This window comes from Pseudoliparis swirei, chromosome 9 (genome assembly GCF_029220125.1).
Source record: "Pseudoliparis swirei isolate HS2019 ecotype Mariana Trench chromosome 9, NWPU_hadal_v1, whole genome shotgun sequence".
Taxonomy (NCBI): Eukaryota; Metazoa; Chordata; class Actinopteri; order Perciformes; family Liparidae; genus Pseudoliparis; species Pseudoliparis swirei.
Genome location: NC_079396.1, coordinates 24,056,152 through 24,077,227, shown reverse-complemented (window position 1 = coordinate 24,077,227; position 21,076 = coordinate 24,056,152). Strand labels below are relative to the sequence as shown.

The 21,076-nt window shown below is 45.5% G+C and overlaps 1 protein-coding gene across 2 annotated transcripts in view; it reads left to right on the top strand.

Annotated features, from left to right (window-relative positions):
• Positions 1–456: 456 nt before the first annotated feature.
• Positions 457–21,076, top strand: part of LOC130199040 (IQ motif and SEC7 domain-containing protein 1-like) — a 71,571-nt gene continuing 50,951 nt past the window's right edge. For both annotated transcript variants that reach the window (XM_056422216.1, XM_056422221.1), the window contains exons 1-2: positions 457–1,121; positions 17,623–17,724. In XM_056422216.1, coding sequence (XP_056278191.1) covers positions 880–1,121; positions 17,623–17,724 — 344 coding nt within the window. In that variant the 5' untranslated portion in view covers positions 457–879. The remainder of the gene's footprint in view (positions 1,122–17,622; positions 17,725–21,076) is intronic.

The window sequence follows — 21,076 nt, the reverse complement described above, 5'->3', positions numbered from 1 at the left end:
CCATCATCGCACTCCTGCAGGGGCTATGATTTGGAAAACAGGGTTTCTTCCTGCCGCACAGGCACGCGCACACGTACGCGCACACAGTGTTTGCTTTCAAACTTTCAAAAAAAAGAAATAAAAGAAAGTTAAACTCGTGACGATCTAGCTAGCATCACCCTCTTTCCATCACAGGGCGGTGCTGCAGTTTGCTCTCACACACACGTGCGACCAAACACACACACACACACACATAGAGTGCAATGCACACAAAAGAAGACCCGACAAAAAGATGGACAACAGCTTTGCACTCACGAACTCTAAATCCGGCTCCCTGTGCGCACGCGCGCGACGCATGAGCCGCGACCTGCGGATTCATGCAACTTGTAGACCACGCCCACTTTGACAGCCAGAGACTGTTTACGAAAAAGTCACGCGAGCAGCGTGGAGCCGCCGGGAGCCGAAGGTGAGCCGCCGGGAGCCGAGTGTCGCGCCGCCAGCGGACCGGACTTCACCGACAGAGAGTCCGCGCGCGCGACGGCCCCTCGCCATGGAGCCGAGTCTGTCACATTCTGAGTGTTTTTTTTGACGCACGCAGACATCTGCAGCTTTGATACGTGATGTATTATTTATTTATTATTTTATTTTGTTTTGCGCGATCGTGGGACTTCTAAACGCGCGTGCGGGGAGAATTTCTGCCCGCACGCAGACTTAAAAACCCCCCAAAAAAACAATGGCGAGGCGTAAGAGGCGCAACCCACCGAGTTGTTGCGCGTGAACCCCCCCCCCCCCCCCCCCGACCCACGGAACCAGCCTTCCGCGTGACACGACGGTGGTGGGAAACCGCGGTGCGCGCCCCTACCCACCACCTCCTACCACCGCCTCCTCCCCGGGAGCGACATGGAAAGCCACGCCAGGAACCCGAACAGGGCTGTGGAGTACCTGAAGGAGCTCAACAGGATCATCGAGACCCAGCAGAAGCTGCTGGAGACGCAGCGGGGCAGGATCGAGGAGCTGGAGCAGCAAGTGGCCGAGCTGTGCGCGGAGAACGGCCGGCTGCGGGAGCAGCACCAGCGGCACCTGGCGACCTGCAGCAGCCTGGCCACGCTGGGAGCCATCAAGGAGCACCTGGCACAGGACAAGTAAGACATGTCACGTGCGCATCGAAAGTGGAATAATCTCTGTTTGGGTACATGTCCATCGTAAATAATTAAAAGAAGAAGTCATGCAGCAGCATTGTGCCACATCAGTTGCTTTCCAATCTCCATTGAAGTTAAATGTGGCCTTCTGAGAGTGCCCACTGACACCGACATGTCCTCTTGTTTCCACACACCAGTGCAGACATCTCTTTATTTCATTTGTCTGCAGACTTACTCGACTTTTACATAGTTTCTGCTCATTCTGCCATGTCACCGTGGTTTGTTCTCAGCTTCTAATGACCTCAGAAGATTGAAGTCTGAAATACGCCCGTGCTGTTGTGTGGGTCATAAAAGAGGATTTCATATGCGTGGTGGACGGGCCCATTAATCCCAGATCTATGGAATGCAATAGGCTGCAACTCCTGGGGGAGGGAATAAAAAAACCCTGGCATATCGAGATGGATCCATTATGCAAGTGTGTTTTTTATGCCCTGTGTGCAGGCAGCAGGGTTCAGCCCTCTGAGCAGTGCAAAGCAGATGTAGTGGAGCATTACATCAGGAGGACTAAAGACCCCGAGAGAGGGAGGATTACCCTCCCCCGCGTGGCCGTGTGGTGAAGTCGGCCGTAAGACGACAGTCTGCAGATCCACGTGCTCCCGCTTGACCTTTTTCGTGCCGAAGGGCGTGCTGGTGTCATGGAGATCAATCAATACTGATGAGTCATGGGGCTGTGCGTCTTCGCCGGCTGCTCAAACCAGACTGGCGGGGATTAGGACATGCTGTAACGTCGACCTTTTTTTTTTTACCTCGGTTTTCCGCCCTCGTAAATCTCTCCTGGGCACTGCCGAGTATTCTGTGTAATTCCCCTGAACCGTCAGGCCGTCTCTCATCGCGGACACGGGTCACAGCGGTTCAGTCCAGCTCTCTGGTCGACCGGATCAGAGGTTTTTTTTACGGTGAGGCGAGTCCCAGGGTCGCGAGATGATGATGAAATATGACAGCTGTTAATAAATCTACGCTGGGCTTTGTGGAGGATTCGGGATCATGAGAAGAAGACTGTAATCTGAGCGCGGCGTGCACATTTTTAAAGAGCCGAGCGGTTTTGAATCGAGGCCGATTGGAAGATCCGCTCGGGTCGTTTCAGAATGGAGGAAACGGGAGGTATAAATAGTCTGCGCTTGGTAATGAAGCCGTATAGCTTTCCATTTTTTTATTTGTTTTCCCTCTCTTATTGAGGTCAGGGACACGGTGTCAACGGCCAGAGAGAGACGTCTGTTTACTGGCTTCACTTCCCGGGAGTTCATCTGGACCTCGGCCTCACGTGTGCTCTGTTTTGTTAGTTATCAAATGTTAACACGCTGAACTACGACGCTCCACGCGGTGAACACGAGGACCGGCTAAGCAACGCCCGCCTCGCTTTTTTTAAAGGACGCGTTAGCCGGTTTGACGTCAGCGCTTCGCCCCAAAGCTCCGCGGCCTCTGACTGGAGCCTCTGTGGCTTCAGGGGATCTCATACAAACTCAACTTTGCATGACAAAACAAAAAAACAGGAATTTGTAATGCAGATGGGAATGAAAACGGTAGCTTCAGTCGCGCGAGTCACCTGAAAACCGTTGGCCACTTCCTGTCTCCGTTACCTTCGGCTACGGGACTCGAACGTTTCACAAAATGCAGGCCGGGAGATCAACAGCTAGAACATCAACACCTTCTGCAAACAGCAGCTGGTGTTTATCTAGCTTCAGACCTCGGCGTAGTCGTTTAGATGCGTCCTCTGGGGCCTCGGGGGTACCTGAACGCGTCCTCTGGGGCCTCGTGGGGACCTGATCGTCCTCTGGGGCCTCGTGGGTACCTGAACGCGTCCTCTGGGGCCTCGTGGGTACCTGAACGCGTCCTCTGGGGCCTCGTGGGGACCTGATCGCGTCCTCTGGGGGACTGCGAGTGCTTTTCTCTCCTCATCTCGGGGCTGGCTGATGCATCTGCCAGCTCACATTCAGCATTTAAACTTTTTCCCGTGTTTACCCCTCGATGTTATTAAACAATATTCGGTGACGCCGACGTGATTATTTATTTTTCCGCACAGCTTTGTTTGGACTTTTCTAAATGCATTAATACGGCATCCAGACATCGATCTTCAAAGTCAACGTGTTTTAGGATCTTGTATTCAGAGGAGGGTTTAAATGAGCCCTGGTGTTTATTAGATTTGCGTGTGTAGGATTTGTTTGCGTGTCATCTCGGTCTGAATGTCTCAGTCGGGGAACAAGCGCACGTAAACTTGAGTGATCGGATATTGATGAACGAGACAAATCGATGGTAATTCCAACTCGCTCCATGTTAATGCCGTCATGGAGCCGATGGCAACGTTTCAAAGCTGTTGTTGTTGATTTGTTGTTTGAGTTGTTGGTTCTGGGCCAGACCTCGGGCGGGATGCGAGCCAGAAGGCGACGCAAACAAACGAGAACAAACAAACGATCATGAGGATAATCCACGAGCAAATAAGAGATGTTGATGGAAGATTAGTGTTAGGGGGGGGTCAACATCTGTTTTGGTTTTATTTCTAAGCAGTGATCTGATAAAGTGTGTTTGTGTTATTTATGCTCGTTTCTCGGCTGGTTTTGGTTTCTCTTCCGTCAACATTGGACTACTTTGTGTCGGAGGGACACTCATTTAGTTTTAAAGTTGGGGGTTAATATATTAATAAACGCATGTTAGATTTCATTATTTGAACTTTTTTTGTTTGTTTCCAGCATCTCAAATGTGATTTGTTAATTTCCTTTGTCATACACTGTGTACTGTAAATTGCAGACACACACAAGTATTTATACATATATTTATTAGGCGTTTTGCAATATGACCCTGATCCTAAAGCTCCTGTGCCCGCGTGTGTCTGACAGGTATTTCCGTTTATTTCATGACATCATTGATTGCACAGTGCGCCTTCGATGAGCTCGGAGGAGTTGGTGGTCAGAGGAGTGAGTCGATGGAAGTATTTGACAAAGGCTTTTTCAGGTTGTCGATGTCGGAAAGATCTCTCTGAAGTCCCCGGTGGTTTTAAATGGCCTTCACGTTGGCCTCATTCTTGGCTCCTTTTACTCTAACCTCCTCGTCGGCCCTTAAAGTCCCCTGAAGACTGGAGTTTTTGCAAGTTCATAAATACTTACGGCCCAGCATGTGTTCGGGGACCTCTCGGCAGAAGCCGGTTCTCGCGGCGGCGTCCCCCTCGTTTAGCCGGCGACCTGCTGAACAATCAGTGTGCCAAAAAAAACAACGCATTTACGAGCTCATGGACTCCCCTCTGTCCACGCAAAGCCCCCTCTATTGAAATACCCCCAGCTAGATTAATGTTCGCCCCGGGGAGGATTTGCATTCAGGCCCGCCGATAAATCTCAAGCAACGGCCGAAGGTAATTTGCAACTTTGCACTCATAATCAAATGCAGGCCGCATTCGTCTGTCATTGGACCCCCCGCCCCCACACACACACACACACCTTTCCTTGCAGCAAAGCCGGAGGAAAAAGCAGGCCACCTCGTGACCTTTGACCCCCCCCCCCGCCTCACATCAGGGTCATTAAAACGGAGTTCCGGTTGGTTTCTGTTTCTTTTTGATGTCGCCGGTTGTCCCCGTGAGAGAGGATGGCGATGACTTTAACGAGCCGCTCTCTGATGGCGTTTCTGGTCAACATTGATTTAAATTCCTCTTTGCGATGTTCAGAATAACGTGGCTTCATTCCAGGCGCCGGTTTCCGAAAACATTGAACTTTTTTAAGATTGAGATCTCTCGCTCCTGATTATCATCCTGGAAAACCAACCGGCATGTTGTGAAAGCGGAGCCGTGTGTGTGTGTCTCTCTCTGTGTGTGTGTGTGTGCGCGTCTCTCTGTGTGTGCGTCTCCGTGTGTGTGTGTGTGTTTCTCTGTGTGTGTGTGTGCCTCAATGTGTGTCTCTGTGTGTGCCTCAATGTGTGTCTGTGTGTGTGTGTGTGCCTCTGATTCTCCTCCCTGCTGCACAGACCGTGGTCGTAAAGCGCCACGACGACGGCTCTATTGATCACATCGACCTTCAAAGTCAAAAAGCAGAAGGCGCCTCCCGAGTTTTTCTTTTCCTCCCCCCCCCCCAACAAATAAATCTCTCTTTGTCATCACAGGCTGTGATCGACACTCCAGCGGTTCTCTTTGAGGCCGAAAGCGCCGGACGCCTCGTCTTCATTCTTTACTTCTTCACAGTCGAACCAATTGTCGTCCTCGGAGCTGTCAGAAACTGCTGACGCAGCACCGAAGCAATTTGTAGCATCGTACCTGTGGAGAGACGTTTGAAAGGCTGCCGCACTGTGTGTGTGTGTTTGTGTGTGTGTGTGTGTGTGTGTGACAACTAATATTTCTTCTAAATAGTTTTTTCCGGGCCGCCGTTTCGAAGCCCCGCGCTGCGGATATTTTGGCCGGCGCCATCTTGAGGGCGGAGCCAAGCGAAGCTGATAACATTTTCAAATGGTTACAATTAACTTTTAATGGACTGAAAAATAAACTTTGAAAGGGTTAATTAAGGTTTTAAGACAGAAACACAGACAACCGGACAGAAGCACCACGGTAGAGACCTGTCAATCACCTTGAAGCCCCGCCCCTAAAGCGTCCCCTGCTTTATGGTCTGTTTGACTCTAAATGACCATAAAGTATAAATGATGACATCATGCTGTATAGAAGAAGACTGGAAACTAGAGACTGAGACATAAACTCATGTTTACAATGTTTACTGAGAGAACACATCAAGAGAGAAGTCGAGTCATGATATAGACTTCTATACAACCAGAGGAGTCGCCCCCTGGTGGTCAGTAGAGAGAATGCAGCTTTAACACATGAAGCAGACTTCTATACAACCAGACTTCCTCATCATCGCTCCCTGATTAGAAAGAATCATGTTGAAGGCGGAGGAGGATGTTTTCTTTGTGCTTGAGGTTTGAGGGAAGTCCAGCCGGTCAGCATGAACAAGGACCTGAATGAAATCACAATATAGAAATGACTGAGTTATGTTCTATATTATGATTTCTGAGACAGAGCAGAGCGTATTGTTCATGTTACCTGTTGACGTTTATCATGACGCGAGCATCCTGAAAGGAAATGTCTTCCATCCGCTCGTCAATAACAACAACACTGATGAGTGACCGACGGTATGTGAATTCTTAAAGGTCCAGTTTGTCTAAATAATAAATTGACTATTAGGGAAACGTCAGATGAGAAATGACTGCGTGTGTGTCTCACTCTTTCTCTGCCTCTCTCTCTGCCCCGCTCTCTCTCTCTCCTCTGCCTCTCTCTCTCTCTGCCTCTTTCTCTCATCTGCCTCTCTCGTCTGCCTCTCTCTCCTCCATCTCTCTCTCTGCCTCTTTCTCATTCTCTCTCTCCTCTGCCTCTCTCTCTCTCGCTCTCTCCTCCATCTCTCTCTCTCTCTCTCTGCCTCTTTCTCATACTCTCTCTTTCTCTCCTCTGCCTCTCTCTCTCTCGTCTGCCTCTCTCTCTCTCCTCCATCTCTCTCTCTCTCTCTGCCTCTTTCTCATTCTCTCTTTCTCTCCTCTGCCTCTCTCTCTCTCGTCCTCCTCTCTCTCTCTCTCTCTCTGCCGGACCAGACAGCCAGTGGGGGTCACGCACCACTAACTCCTTTAGAGATCCATAACTTGACAGCACCAGACTGGACCGACTCATGAGATCTGTTTTGCCAGACATATTTCTGCCTGTACTTAGTGAGCTGATTAAAACAGGTCCTTCAGTCATATGAACGCGGAGCCTAACGCGTGACGATGTGAGCGCCCTTCACTCACGAGTCCTCAAGCGAGGGAAAAGCCTCATAAAGACACGCCTCATCGGACAGAGTCAAACCCAGATCTACATCGAAGGGCCCGATCTCGACCGCCGTGTCACACGCGCACAACGGATCCAGTAAAATACCGTCACAATAACCATGAAAGGCGAACGTCCAAGCCTCGCGGCGTTCGCTTGAATGAGCCGTCGCGGCGGACCTCGGGGTCGGGTCCTCGCTCGCATTGACGTCGTCGTAAATTGAGGCGGGAGCCGCTCGATTTCACGAGATGTGTTCTTCTGTTCTCGGTATAAAAGTCTTGTAAACGGTCGCGATTTATTCATTTTCATCACAGCGTCGGCCAAAGGCGGCGGCGGCGTGAACCCCGATGTTAGGAGATCGCTCCGGTCTAAGGAGTTCAGTTAACCCTCCTGTTACCTTAGGGTCAATTTGACCCCATTCAATGTTTAATGTCGGTGTTCTTTCGGGTCAATTTGACCCCAGGCTGTTTTTCTCTGTTTCAAACATATAAGAAATATCAACTTTTTTATATGTTTAAAGGGCTATTTAGGTAGTCAACAAACAAACATAAAGTACCTCACACTTAAACTTGGAAAACAATATTAATTCTAATAATTTTCTGGAGGTTTTAATTGCTGGGGTCAAATTGACCCCGAGGGTAAAATATGTTAGTAAATATAAAGGTAACAGGAGGGTTACACATTGAATGGGGTCAAATTGACCCGAAGGCAACAGGAGGGTTAAGGACACCGTAACGTTCGTGATGTAATTCCTGAGCGTCGGCGTAGTCAAAGATGGAAGTTTGGGTCGAGGGTTTTTAGGATGCATAAGTGTAGGCAACAGGTAACGCAGAGAAGTGTGTAGTATAGCGATGTCTGGCATGCAATATGATCGCCAGTACACACTCAATCACACACCTTGGACACGCTGAAATTACCCACGATTTCTCTTCTGAATACAGCAAAAGGAAATAGCCCCACATGCATTTCCTTTATTGCCTCTGCACTTGCTTTTCTCATTGCTATAATAAACGTGATGAAGTGCGGGAAGCACATTTCTTCAAGGCTTACATTTTCTATATTTTACAGTTCAAAAAACAAACAATAGTAGTGTTTCATAACTACATTAGAGCTGCTTTTTTCGGCTTCAGGGCAAAAGGTATCCGAGCCGTCATGAGACGCTTTATTGTGTGTTTTTTTTCAAACTACAGAAATGCCTATTCTAACAAAAGAATATAGGAAAGATAGGACATGTAAAAAACGGGGGACGCATTGGGGCGACGCGTGAGTCGCTGCAGCTGTGCGGCCGCCAGCGTATGTCGTTCATTGGACAGGCGGCTATGATTAAATGAGCAGACTGGTGCACTTCTGCAGCCGTGTCCAGTTGCACTTACTCTTGCAGAAAGGCAGATTGATAAACCCCCGAGTCAGCGTTTGTCTGTTCTTTTTGCGCCGGGGTGTGCCCTCTGTCCGTTTCCTCCTTCACAACAGGAAACGGGCCGTACTCATTGCAACAGAGCCGCGGGGTGAAGCTCAAACTTGTACAAGGGGAGTTAAAACGCGGCGAGTTAGAGAGCAGCGGGTCGGGGAGACGGCGGCGTAACATTTAGTTTTTTTTTAAGGGAGCAGCCGGTGTTGAAGTCTTTCTCTTGGGAGAAACTAATCTCACAGCTTTTTGGAGGCCTTCCCTTGGAATGATACCTCCAATGGGATTTGGCATTTCGTGCATTATTCAAGAGGCTTCGGGAACGCACCTGCAAGAACCTCGGTAGCCGGTGTTTCTTCGCAGTGCAGAAGAAACACACACAAAAACTTGTTTTTATTTTACCATCACCATCGCCAGACTGATGGATCCTGCTTACTTCAGGCCGTAACATGTGTAACATGGAAATGAGCTTTTGTCTAGTCTGAAAGCAGAATGAATTTAAACTCGATCAATGTGCCCGTCCCCTTGTAACCATTCCATTATGAAAGAGTTGTTTCACTTTGTCTTAACCTCCTGCGTCTCAAGGTTACTCCAAAAGTATCTCAATTTACCTCAAATCCAATCAGCGCTACTCCTCGTAGTTCAGACTGAGCTCTATTGATTCTGTTTCACTCAAGGAGGCGACTCGTGCAAACTGCAGTACTGCAGGTATTACTGAAAAGGGGTAAGATAAATGAAAAGTTGAGTTGCTTAAAGTTAAGTACGCCCTCTTTTTTTCCACCTGAAGCCTTAACATGCATGAAGTGATGAAGTTCCGCTTGAATACCAATGAATGATGAAGACTCAAAGTCTGTCACCTCTGTTTCCTCTACAGTGTCTTAAAGAATATGCCTAACAGTCTAGGCACAGATCAGGATTTGTGTACGTTAGTAGTGGTAGTGTGGTAATAGTAGTGGTGGTAGTAGTATTGTAGTAGTAGTCGTGGTGGTGGTGGTGGTAGTAATAATAGTAGTAGTAGAGGTGGTGGTGTTGGTAGTGGTGAAGGTGGTAGGGGTAGTAGTGGTGGTGGTGGTAGTAGTGGTGAAGGTCGTAGTAGTGGTAGTAGAAGAGGTGGTGTTGGTAGTGGTGAAGTTGGTAGGGGTAGTAGGAGTGATAGTCGTAGTGGTGAAGTTGGTGGGGTAGTAGGAGTGATAGTCGTAGTGGTGAAGGTGGTAGTAGAGGTGGCAGTAGTAGTAGAGGTGGTGGTGAAGGTGGTAGGGGTAGTAGCAGTGATGGTCGTAGAGGTGGTGATGGTAGTAGTAGTAGTGGTAGTAGTAGTAGAGGTGGTAGTAGTAGAGGTGGTGGTGAAGCTGGTAGGGGTAGTAGCAGTGATGGTCGTAGAGGTGGTGATGGTAGTAGTAGTAGAGGTGGTAGTAGTAGTTAAGGTGGTGGTGAAGGTGGTAGTAGTAGAGGTGGTGGTAGTAGTTAAGGTGGTGGTGAAGCTGGTAGTGGTAGTAGTGGTAGAGGTGGTGATGGTAGTAGTAGTAGAGGTGGTGGTAGTAGTTAAGGTGGTGGTGAAGCTGGTAGTGGTAGTAGTGGTAGAGGTGGTAGTGGTAGTAGTAGAGGTGGTGGTGAAGCTGGTAGGGGTAGTAGGAGTGCTAGTCGTAGTAGTAGTAGTGGTGCAGGTGGCAGTAGTGAGTTGTGGCCTTTCTTTAGGACACAGGAGCTGCCCGGGGTTCTGAGCACTGCTTCCTTGCTCCGGTCCCCTCTGGGGAAGTTGGGTCTGCAAGACTCCGTGGCTGCGTGCCGCATAACAGACATATCATTCAGCTAAACATTTATGAAATATTGTTTTGGTGTGACCATTTTTTCCCCCTTGATGCATTGTATACACAGTAATCAATAGCGTCCGTAATTGCCATTTGGATCTGGACTGCAGCGTGCGAGTGTCAATGAATCTCATCCCACCGCTGCGTTGTATTGACCCGTCTCTCTAGTTTTCACCTCGCTCGTATTCTCTAATGGGTTTCGCTCTAATGAAAACACCGGCCGTAGCGAGCACCTTCCGTGCTTTATGGAATAATTAAAGAATGCTCGGAAGTCTCTGCCGATGCACGGGACAAAAGGAACGCAGAAGTTTGGGGGGTAACGCAAGAGAGATCCCGGAGCGAAGAGAGAAGTACACGGCAAACGAAAAAACAAACAAGAGTGATGAGAGGGGAGAAAAGAAATCACTCAGCCCGACGGAGAATTAGACGCAGCATTATATACGGCAGGGATCATTACTCCTTCAAGATGAATCGTACACCCCCCTTTTTAGGATCGGAAGGACACTCTGCTGCTACGCCACCTGACGATAGTCGGTCTCTGAACTGTCTTTTCACGGCGACTACCTCGTTGTTTTCTCCACGTGAAGTAAGGTGACATCGGGGCTCATAAATTTGCCCTGATGCATCTGTTTAGTGCTCCTTTAGTGCTATGGTTCAAAGTGCCGGCTACGGTTTTATTTCTCTGGTGTAAAGAGCACTTTCCTGCCGTCGGAGTGCCTCATCTCCAAAAAAAGTGCCCCCACGAAATCTCCCGACAGAAATGGAGAGGGAGCACGGAGCGTATGACACGATGACACGTGGGGTTTTGTGTTGAACTAATGGGTTTTACTCGGTCGTGCTTGGAACTTTGGTGTATTATGTCACCGCTTCATTACGCCTGCGTAACATAACAGGCCTTTATCACAGGAAACATGTCTCGTTTTAGTTGTCCTCAAACACGGGAGTCTCGTATACGTTTGTTATGACTGCAAGTTTGGATTATTTAAACTTCTTTTCTGCCACAGGCGACGGCTAACGGCTCTAAATACTACGATACCCATGAGCCTCTGCGACCATTGCCGTGGAGAAAAAGCCAGAGCCGTAGTTGGATGCACGCTTACAAAAATGTACCCCCGAAAAAAAAGAGTTGCGTTGATACGTTGAAGATTGTTGTCATCAGTTTTCCCAACATTGAAATCTGTAGTTCCAACCGCCGTTGAAATGTACCATGGGAGTCAAAGTTGACTTCATATTCAGAGACTTCTTAGCTTTAACTATCTTCAAATAACTAGATATTGTCTGTTGTAGCAATACAATCTGGGAGTTTCTGTGTTAGTGCTCCTGTGCAACTATGAATCACCTAAAAGTCATTCTTAAGTTTGCCTCCCCTCTTACCGTAACACTTTACCTAAACATGTCAATGTAAGCAGCTACAAGGAATTCAGCCATTATTGATTTTATGAAGAACACCTGTTATAACGTCCTTACCGTGAGAGTCTTGCATGAAAGAGACCAATTTGTTAGTAATATATGAGCTTCGAAAAAGAACCAACAACACATCTGCAACGGCAAGCTGCTGCCTTTTATAAAAAGTGCTGCATTGACAGAGCATTCATTTATTACACACCCGGGGGAATATGTCATTTTGAGAATGTCACCAAGTTCCAGCGGGGAATTTAATGTGCGACCATTTCTTAGGATGCCGTATAGATTGATTAGATTGATTCCCCCGCTGCCAGGTAGTTACGCTCGGCTGCTGTAATGAAGTTGCTGAATCGAGTGGTGGTGGTCGCCGGGGTGTTTTGTTACCGCGCGTCTCTCTTGGCTGCAGGACTCGCCTCCTGCAGCATTCCCCTTTCTATCTGCTCAACACGAGGCAGCCAACCAGTGTTTTTGTTCCGCCTCCAAGGTCTGAAGTTGACTTCAGACTGGTCAGGTACCTCCACCTGGTCAGGTATGTCCAACTGGTTGGTCAGGCATGTCCAGCTGGTTGGTCAGGTATGTCCCACCGAGGGTTCCTCGTGAAGTCGGGCAGCGCCATCGTGGTTCACAATCGCAGCTCTTTGTGTGGTACTAGGGATCTTTCCTTTAACGTTGATGCTTTCCAGAACGCCTTTTTTTCTTTTCTTCTTCTTCTCTTTCTCCGCTTCAAATGCTCCCTTCCCTGCAAATGCGAAGCGAAGCCAGTGGGTCGCGGCCTCGGAGAAGCGTGCCAGTCTTCGGTCTCTTGCAACGGCCTCACGGACGACGTGATCTCTAAGCACGCGAGAGCCTGACGCTCGTCGGCGTTCCAAAGGACGGGATGAAAAACTCCAATTATAATCAATCATCAGTGTCTAATACGTTTTGTTGTTGTGTTTTATGGAGACTCAAACCTTCTATATGCCTGGAATAAATGTCAGTCAAAAGATTTTAGTGTTGCAACACTTTAGCCTAGGGGGGCGGAGGGGGGGGGGGATTTCCTGAAATAATAAACGAGTCCATGTTCGGTTATGTAAGTCATGACTCATGTTGTTCCACAATGGATGATTTTGTTCTCTAAAAACACACACGCACACACATCTCTGGAACCAGCGAGCCACCCGTTGCACTGCCTCCACCAGCATTCGGCCCTTTGACGTACTAAAACGCAAAAGTTAGCTCTATTTTTTTTTTCTTTCCACCTTTTTAAAACTGGGCGGCTACGTGCAGCGGTCGTGATGCACTTGATAATAATCCCATTAATTGAGCATTAATTGGGGGGGGAAATGGTTTTCCTTTCCTGGACAGATATAATACTCTACATCCAGTATATTGATTGCTCCCCTTGTTATTATGAAATTTATTATTTTCCATATCTCCACATCTCGCTGGTGCTGCTGCTGTTTTCTGGTGAAATCTAAAAGCATATTAGTGGAAAAAAACCCAGAGGATTTTGGGGGTCACGTGATTGAAATTTCAGAGTTACGGTGATGGTTTCGAAGGAACGGGCGCGATGGCGCTGCTCCCGCTAACGAGTGAGGAGCTTCAGGAGCAGTGTAGCAGCCATTTGTCGTACGAAATCAAACAAAACTATAAATCAAACCGCCACTGATGGATCGTGGAGGTCTCCATCGTGAATATGCCTACTACTGATACACTCTATACATCTGTCATATATATTATCATTATTATTTAAATAAAAATCTGTCTCTGTATACATTACATCTCATGCATCCCATCTCTGGGGAGATCCTCCTCTCCTCTCTCTCTCAGGTTTTTTTCTTTTTTTTTTGAGGGTTATTTGGGTTTTTTTTTCTGGTCGATGTGAGGTTTTGGGGCAGGGATGTCTATGTATACAGATTGTAAAGCACTCCAAGACAAATTTGTAATTTGTGAAATTGGGCTATACAAATAAATTGAATTGAATTGATGCACCGTGGGTTTCGGTGTTGACGCATGCAAAAGAAAGTAATGTCCATCTCCGCTTGGTATTATTCTGATAATTTAATTCTTAAACCAACGAAAAAGAACAAACAATGTTGACACTTCCTCTCTGTGCTGTGGTAAAAAACCATTGGCCACCCTGGTGCATGCTGGTCCTGTGCCTACCCACCTCTACATATAACCACAGGTGCCCAGTGTTACCCAATCAGTGAACCTAAAACTAAATGTATTAAACTAAACTACAACTATCATAAGAAACAACTAACATATCAAAATATAACCTAAATAATCAATATTTCTTGACAATAAAACCTAAATACAAATGTCAAACTAGACCGGGCACTCGGTAGAGCGCATACCTTCGCATATCACAAGCTTGGGCATAGAATTATGAACATGTTGGCATTAGTTGCATGCCAATTGGATAAAAATTTACCGCGCTATGGTAAAAAGAAGATTTTGACCTTTTCGTGACCTTGAACTTTGACCCGATCGATCCCAAAATCTAATCAAATGGTCCCCGGATAATAACCAATCATCCCACCAAATTTCATGCGATTCGGTTTAATACTTTTTGTGTTATGCGAGTAACACGTATATAAATAAATAAATAAATACACGGCGATCAAAACATAACCTTCCGCAATTTCAATGCAAAGGTAATTAAATAGCTCCAACAAGCAGTTTATCTCCCGCCGGGGATGCCGGGGGATGTTGTGAGCCGTCTCCGTCATGTTAGCGACGCCAGACACCTGAGTTGGACAAGATGAACAGGTGTTTTTATGCAGGACTGACGGTTTATTAAACTATATGTAAATTTGAACGGGCACTCGGTAGAGCGCATACCTTCGCATATCACAAGATTGGGCATAGAATTATGAACATTTTGGCATTAGTTGCATGCCAATTGGATACAAATGTACTGTTACTATGGTAAAAAGAAGATGTTGACCTTTTCATGACTTTGACCTGATCGATTCCAAAATCTAATCAAATGGTCCTCAGATAATAACCAATCATCCCACCAAATTTCATGCGATTCAAGAAGATTTTGACCTTTTCATGACCTTGACCTTTGACCCGATCGATCCCAAAATCTAATCAAATGGTCCCCGGATAATAACCAATCATCCCACCAAATGTCATGCGATTCGGTTTAATAATTTTTGAGTTCTGCGAGTAACACGCATACAAATAAATAAATAAATACACGGCGATCAAAACATAACCTTCAGCATTTTCAATGCGAAGGTAATAACCAATCAGTTCTCAAAGTGGCTTTGATTTTCACTGCAATATACCAGTCATGCACCTCCATGGAAACGGCACCATCGTGGCTAGAAGTAGACGTAACTCCTCTGTGTGTGACACCGGTACCAGGCCATACATCATGAAATACAAATAAAATGCATTTCATTTCTTTTCCAGAAATGGTCAAACAATGGCATCTACTGTATGTGTCCAAAAAAGAAGTTTAGGTTTCACCGATTTGTTGTTGTCACGTGACTGTTGGTCAACCGCGGCTTCCTCGTAGTATTTAAAGCTCGTTTACAGGCCCCGGTTACTTTGAACCGGTTTTATTTGGGGGGAAGATTCTAAATGAGACGCGTAGAGTAAAATGTATTTGATGAAATATCTTAAAGTTAAGCAACGTTTGTGTGTCTGACGGAAGCCTTCGTCACACGTGGTGTGTTCAAGGACCGTCGGAAAGAGGACAATCTGAAGATGATGACGGCTCTTACAGCTTCTGACTGTGATGGACGGAGTTTTTTGTCGATTTGCGTAATGAAAACACGCTTCTCCATCCCGCCAGCAGGGGGTTAATGACTTCAGTGCGATCTGCGTGACCTTGAGTCGACCTCTTTAAAGGCGGATTTCTTCAAGTCATCTAGAGCTGTTGTCTAAATGCAGATCAGCAAAGTGGTTCCACTACAAATTCATTCATTAAAAAACACCCGATAGCAAACGGGCTCATCGGTAATGAGTAATCAATAACCAGATAAGTAAATACATTAAGCTTCTACTCCAACGCCGTGCTTTGTAGTTAATTTAAGAAGCAGAGAAATGTCGTACGGATTCTTGAAGCTGCTGAAGATGAAACGACAGCAGAATTTATAGCATTAAGATATTTGACTTTTTTTTCTTTCACTCAGTGCGTTTACATGATGGTATAATTCGAATCTTGCTTTAGTCGGACAATGCTATCTTTTGGGGTATCTGCTATTATCCCAATATACATGGCAGTGAGTAATTCGAATCATTGGCCTTTGAAAGCATGTCATATCCGATACGATAGGTGGCGCTGTTTTCATTACAACTCGTGGTGATACAGCCATTTCCGCTTGACCTCTTCACCACCACCAACAACAACCAACAACAACAACATCAACATTTCGAGAAAGATGGCGAACAGAGAGCAAGGCGAAGCTACATCCCTCTACTATTCTTCCATGGTGTTAATAGGAGTACAGCGAATGCAAATGGCGCTATTGGCTGAGTTGATAACGGAGAGAAGACGCCGTCGCCGAAGGTACACGGAGAATTTAATTTATCGTCTCTTTCGACTTCCGGGTCACGACATGGGAGGGAGGGAGGAGGAGGGCGGCGGGATCTCGAGCATGCGCAAAGACGCAAAGTCCAGTTCCTAATCGAATTCACCGTTACATGCCGCGATAGTCGAATTATCAACTGGATCGGACCGAGCTATCCAGGGGTGTTAATCGGACCGAAGTCGGACCGCACATAGTCCGACAAAGGTGTTTACATGAAACGGATAATTCGATTTCAGTCCGACTAAGCCAATAATTCGATTGCATGTAAACGCACTGACTGTCACCGAGTTTGAACGTGATTATTCTTCAGCCTCCATATTCACGGCGCTCCACTGCTCTCCGCGTATGCTGCCGCTCTCCCGCTGGAGGCGGTAGAAGTATCCAAGTGTCACGTGACTTTATCTCGGCTTCGGGGTTTAGCCTTTTTTTGTTGTTGCAGCCGAGCTGTTTTAAAATCGCACAGAAGACGGACGTCGCTCACGTCTCCCGATGATGATGAGTCCCACCATGACACGCTGTTGTGTGTGTGTGTGTGTGTGTGTGTGTGTTACACGGCCAGCTTTCATTATCATTCATCATTTAGGAGCCAATAAACTTGGCACTGGCTCTATAAATAAATAATCCTGTGTGTGTGGACTTTATTATGTGTGTGTGTAAGCGTTGACTTTATTGTGTGTGTGTGTGTGAGAGCGTTGACTTTAGTGTGTGTGTGTGCGTGGAAAAAAACCAATAAAAACATTTGTCAAAAAATAGATAAACGGGTATTTTTGGGAGCAAACGCTGAAGGGTACGCACTAGATTTAATATTAATAGTTGGTGTGGTCCAAAAGATATTCAGTAATCTGATTAACAAAGTTCGATGCACGCCATTTGTACAATTTTTTAATTTTTTATTGTACAACTCAACACTGAAGTGTCAAAAGTACAAAATAAAATGTATTACATTACGTAAAAAAGTAACTTTAGGTACATTAATAATAAGGAGAACATTGGACGTATGCTTCGATTGCCTTATTTGAGTTCACGTTGGTGTACTTTTTGTACGAGGAATTTGTGAGAAGGGTTACACAAACCTGCAAAAAATGCACAATAAGGATTTAATAAAAGAAAAGTCAACAAATCAGTCAATAATAAAAACCGTACGGCACATCAGCTTCAGGTAATGGGCCAGAAGACTCATTTAAAGTGGAATATTTAAATAGTTCACAAGCTCCTCTCGGCTTTGCTTCACATGGGCCGTTAGTGTTGTTGTGTGTGTGTAATCTGGTAATTCAGTGTCATGTTTCAGACTCTTTAAAAAAAAAATGCCATTGTGTCCTCTTCTGCTACAAAGAGGAAGCTTCGATAGAGAGTTCCATCTGATCTCATTTGCTGCGTGACAGAAATACAGAAGCAGAACACACACACACACACACACACACGGAGGTAACAAGAAAAACAAGTCACAAACCTCACGAGGTGGAACCCTCTGAGTGAAAACCGCCCAACCGGAAGTCACTGTGTTTCTGTGTTTGCCCCCCCCCCCCCCCAACAGGAAACATGCCCCCCTACCCGTCGATGCCCCAGAGGCCCCAGGGAGGTCAGGGGCCGCCGACTGCAGAAGACCCTGTCGCAAGTGGAAGTCGGCTTCATTTTGGTACAGTAAGATGTTCAGTTTTTTTATGACTGTGCTATCTCCTTTCTTTCCTCTCACTCTCTCTCCGGCCTAATGTCTAAAATCGCGTCGTAATTAGCCTCTCGGTGGCAGGTATATCGCTCCTGATGGTTGAACACTTTGCTGCGTCTTAATGTTTTGTGTTTACAGCTCCAGTTATCAGGGTTTTTATTTTATTTAATTTATTTTATTTATTTTATTTATTTTATTCATTTTATTCATTTTATTAATTCATTTATTTTAATTTTATTTATTTATTTTACTTATTTTACTTATTTCATTTATATTTCATTTTTATATTATATTTATTTTTCATTAATTTCATTTATTTTTCATTCATTTTAATTATTTTAGTTAATTTTATTTATTTATTTTATTGATTGATTTATTTATTATTTATTATTAAAAAAATTATGACGCAGAAGTTTCAGTGCCGCACCGTCGCCTTTCCCGACGTGCAAAATGAACTTCGGCCACCGCGGGATGGAGGTCGTCCGGCTTTGCCTTTCATCCGCGCCTCTTTGAGCCTCCATCGCTGCGCACCCATTGGCCGGTCGGTGGCACAGACTCAGGAAGGGGGGGGGGGGTGGCTTCAAAAGGCTGGAGGGAGTTTTCAGAGACGCCAGCGCTGCGTGCTTCATCATCAAATAAAAAGCAATGTGCGCCTAATCCGTAACCCAGTTTTCTTTTTTAGCTCATGCGCAGCCTTAAAATAAACCCCAGTGCATCGTGGGAACTCGTTCTATTTTCAAAGAGCAGCGTTCAGACGTTTGTGATGAGTAGGAAACATCTGTGAGTTGTTTTTAGACTCCGGCAACGCTGCAGAAATGAGGAATCTGGCCGGCAGACGTCTGCACGCGTACCGTAAACAGAAGGAGGCAACACACACACACACACATTGTAATTATACCCTCATCATCACATGCTCACGGTCAAAGAGATTATTTTGTTGTACTTTTTGACATTTATTTGAGATTGTTGCGTCATCACTGTTCTTCCCCACGGGGAAGTATCACGATTTATGAAATGTATCGCACACACACACATACGTTTCTGTGGACGTGTTTCCGTTGACGTGTTTCTGTGACGTCTTTCTGTTGACGTGTTTCCGTTGACGTGTTTCCGTTGACGTGTTTCCGTTGACGTGTTTCTGTGACGTGTTTCTGTGACGTGTTTCCGTTGACGTGTTTCCGGTGACGTGTTTCCGTTGACGTGTTTCTGTGACGTGTTTCCGTTGACGTGTTTCTATTGACGTGTATCTGTTGACGTGTTTGCGGTGACGTGTTTCTTGGAGGCGCTAAGGTTGATTCTGTCACATCGTCAAGTCTCTCAGACATTCGGAGCCCTTCGTGAAACCTCTGTCATGCAGAGAATTACCCACAATTCATAGCAACGGGGCGGTAAACACTTTCAGCCCGACACATGACATTTACTCCAAAAAGCATGAAGGATTAAAGATTTTTAAACACACATATAATCAGAGTAACGGAGAGATTATATTACACCGATTCATTCATCAACGTTTAATTTACTTTTTGAAGTTGTAGAAACACCTTTTGTCTTTATTCTGGCATTTATTAAACGTAATTTTAGAATTACCCCACATACTATATCACCTGACCTCCACCAGTAACCCGGCACGTTCCTCAAGGTGTTAAATGTCTTTCTAGACTTGAGGAGGAGGAACCTGAAGAGCTGAACGTCAAAAACGGAGAAATCTGAATTAATAAAATGAAAAAAGATGAATTATAAATTATAAACGTTCTAGTTCTCATTAGCCCCCCCCCCCAAAAAACAAGCCTATAACGGCCAATATAGGTAAAAGCGACGTAAATGACTTCTTGATGTGCTACGCTTAATCAAACTTAATTGGAATCTTGCCACTGGAGTACAGCTGGCATCGTCTATTATAATGAATATTTTTAAAAATGCAAGTCAGACAAAAACGTTTACTTTCACTTCAATAGTTTCGAGTACATTTTCGTCCGAGCCATAAATCCTTGCAGTTCATCATGTAAACCTTTTCGCTCTTCCAACACTCGAGTATCATATTTAGGAATCCTTTTAATAAAGTTTGAAATATTACCACAAAATACTAAACTATAACCTGCAGGAGGTTACAGTGAGTCAGATGTGAGCTTCATATTAACCCTCTTTGTTTAGTTTAGGACAAATACTGAACATCATGTCAACATTATAATTGACTATAGACGGGTTCTTACGGTCATGGAAAACCTGGAAAAGTCATGGAATTTTAATATGGTTATTTCCAGGCCTGGAAAATTCCTTGAAAAAAATTAAATCACAAACGTTTTCTGGAAAGTAATGGAGATTTGTTATCTACACGGGTTCATTCACGCTGAGTTTGAAAAAATGTATATGTTTTTAAAAAGAAAGAAGCTTAAATTATAAGCAGGCAGTTTTTTGAGGGGTTTTGTGCTGCGAGTGACTGAAAAATTCGTTGTCCATAGCAACAGTAGCTCAGGGTTAATCCACTATCATGTATACAACCGAGATTTCACGAAATGTTTGGTCATGGAAATTTGGTTTAAAGTCCTGGAAATCCATTGGTCAAGATGTGTGAACCCTGTCTAGAGGCGGAGCTTGTTTAGCTCGTAATAACTCGGCTGCATATCAATATAATCTTTTACCTATTTTTTTTGCATCCAGGAAGCGAAAGAACAAGCGTCTCCATTACGTCTTGTTTCCCCCCCCCAGTCAGTCATCGTCCATCCCCCCCCACGTCCTCTCCTGTAATGGTCTCTCCCACTTATGTGTTCTCTATAATACTCCTGCGAAGGGGGTTCATTATAAAAAAGGCTTCTGTATCCACCGCCGGCAGCTGCCATCGAGTTGAGTCCTGTCCCCGGCGAAGGCCTCTCTGCACCCATCACGCCCAGCTCCGGGCTGAATGAAGGCTTTTAAATACCAAAGATGCATGCCTCTCTCTTGATTTGATGTTCTCTCTCTCTCTCTCCCTAGATATTCTCTATTCTGGCTTCTTTCCCCCTCTCTCTGACTCCGCCTGCCTCCTCAATCATAGCCGTGCATTTGACTCGATGAATATAGAATAACGAAAAGGCTGGCCGGGTCACGGCGAGGTGTACAATACCGTTCAAAAGTTTGGGGTCACTTAGAAATGTCTTTATTTTTCAAAGAAAAGCACTGTTTTTTCAATAAAGATAACATTAAATTAATCAAAAATACACACTATACATTGTTAATGTGGTAAATGACTATTCTAGGTGGAAACGTCTGGTTTCAAATGAAATATCTCCATAGGTGTATAGAGGCCCATTTCCATCAACTATCACTCCAGTGTTCTAATGGTACA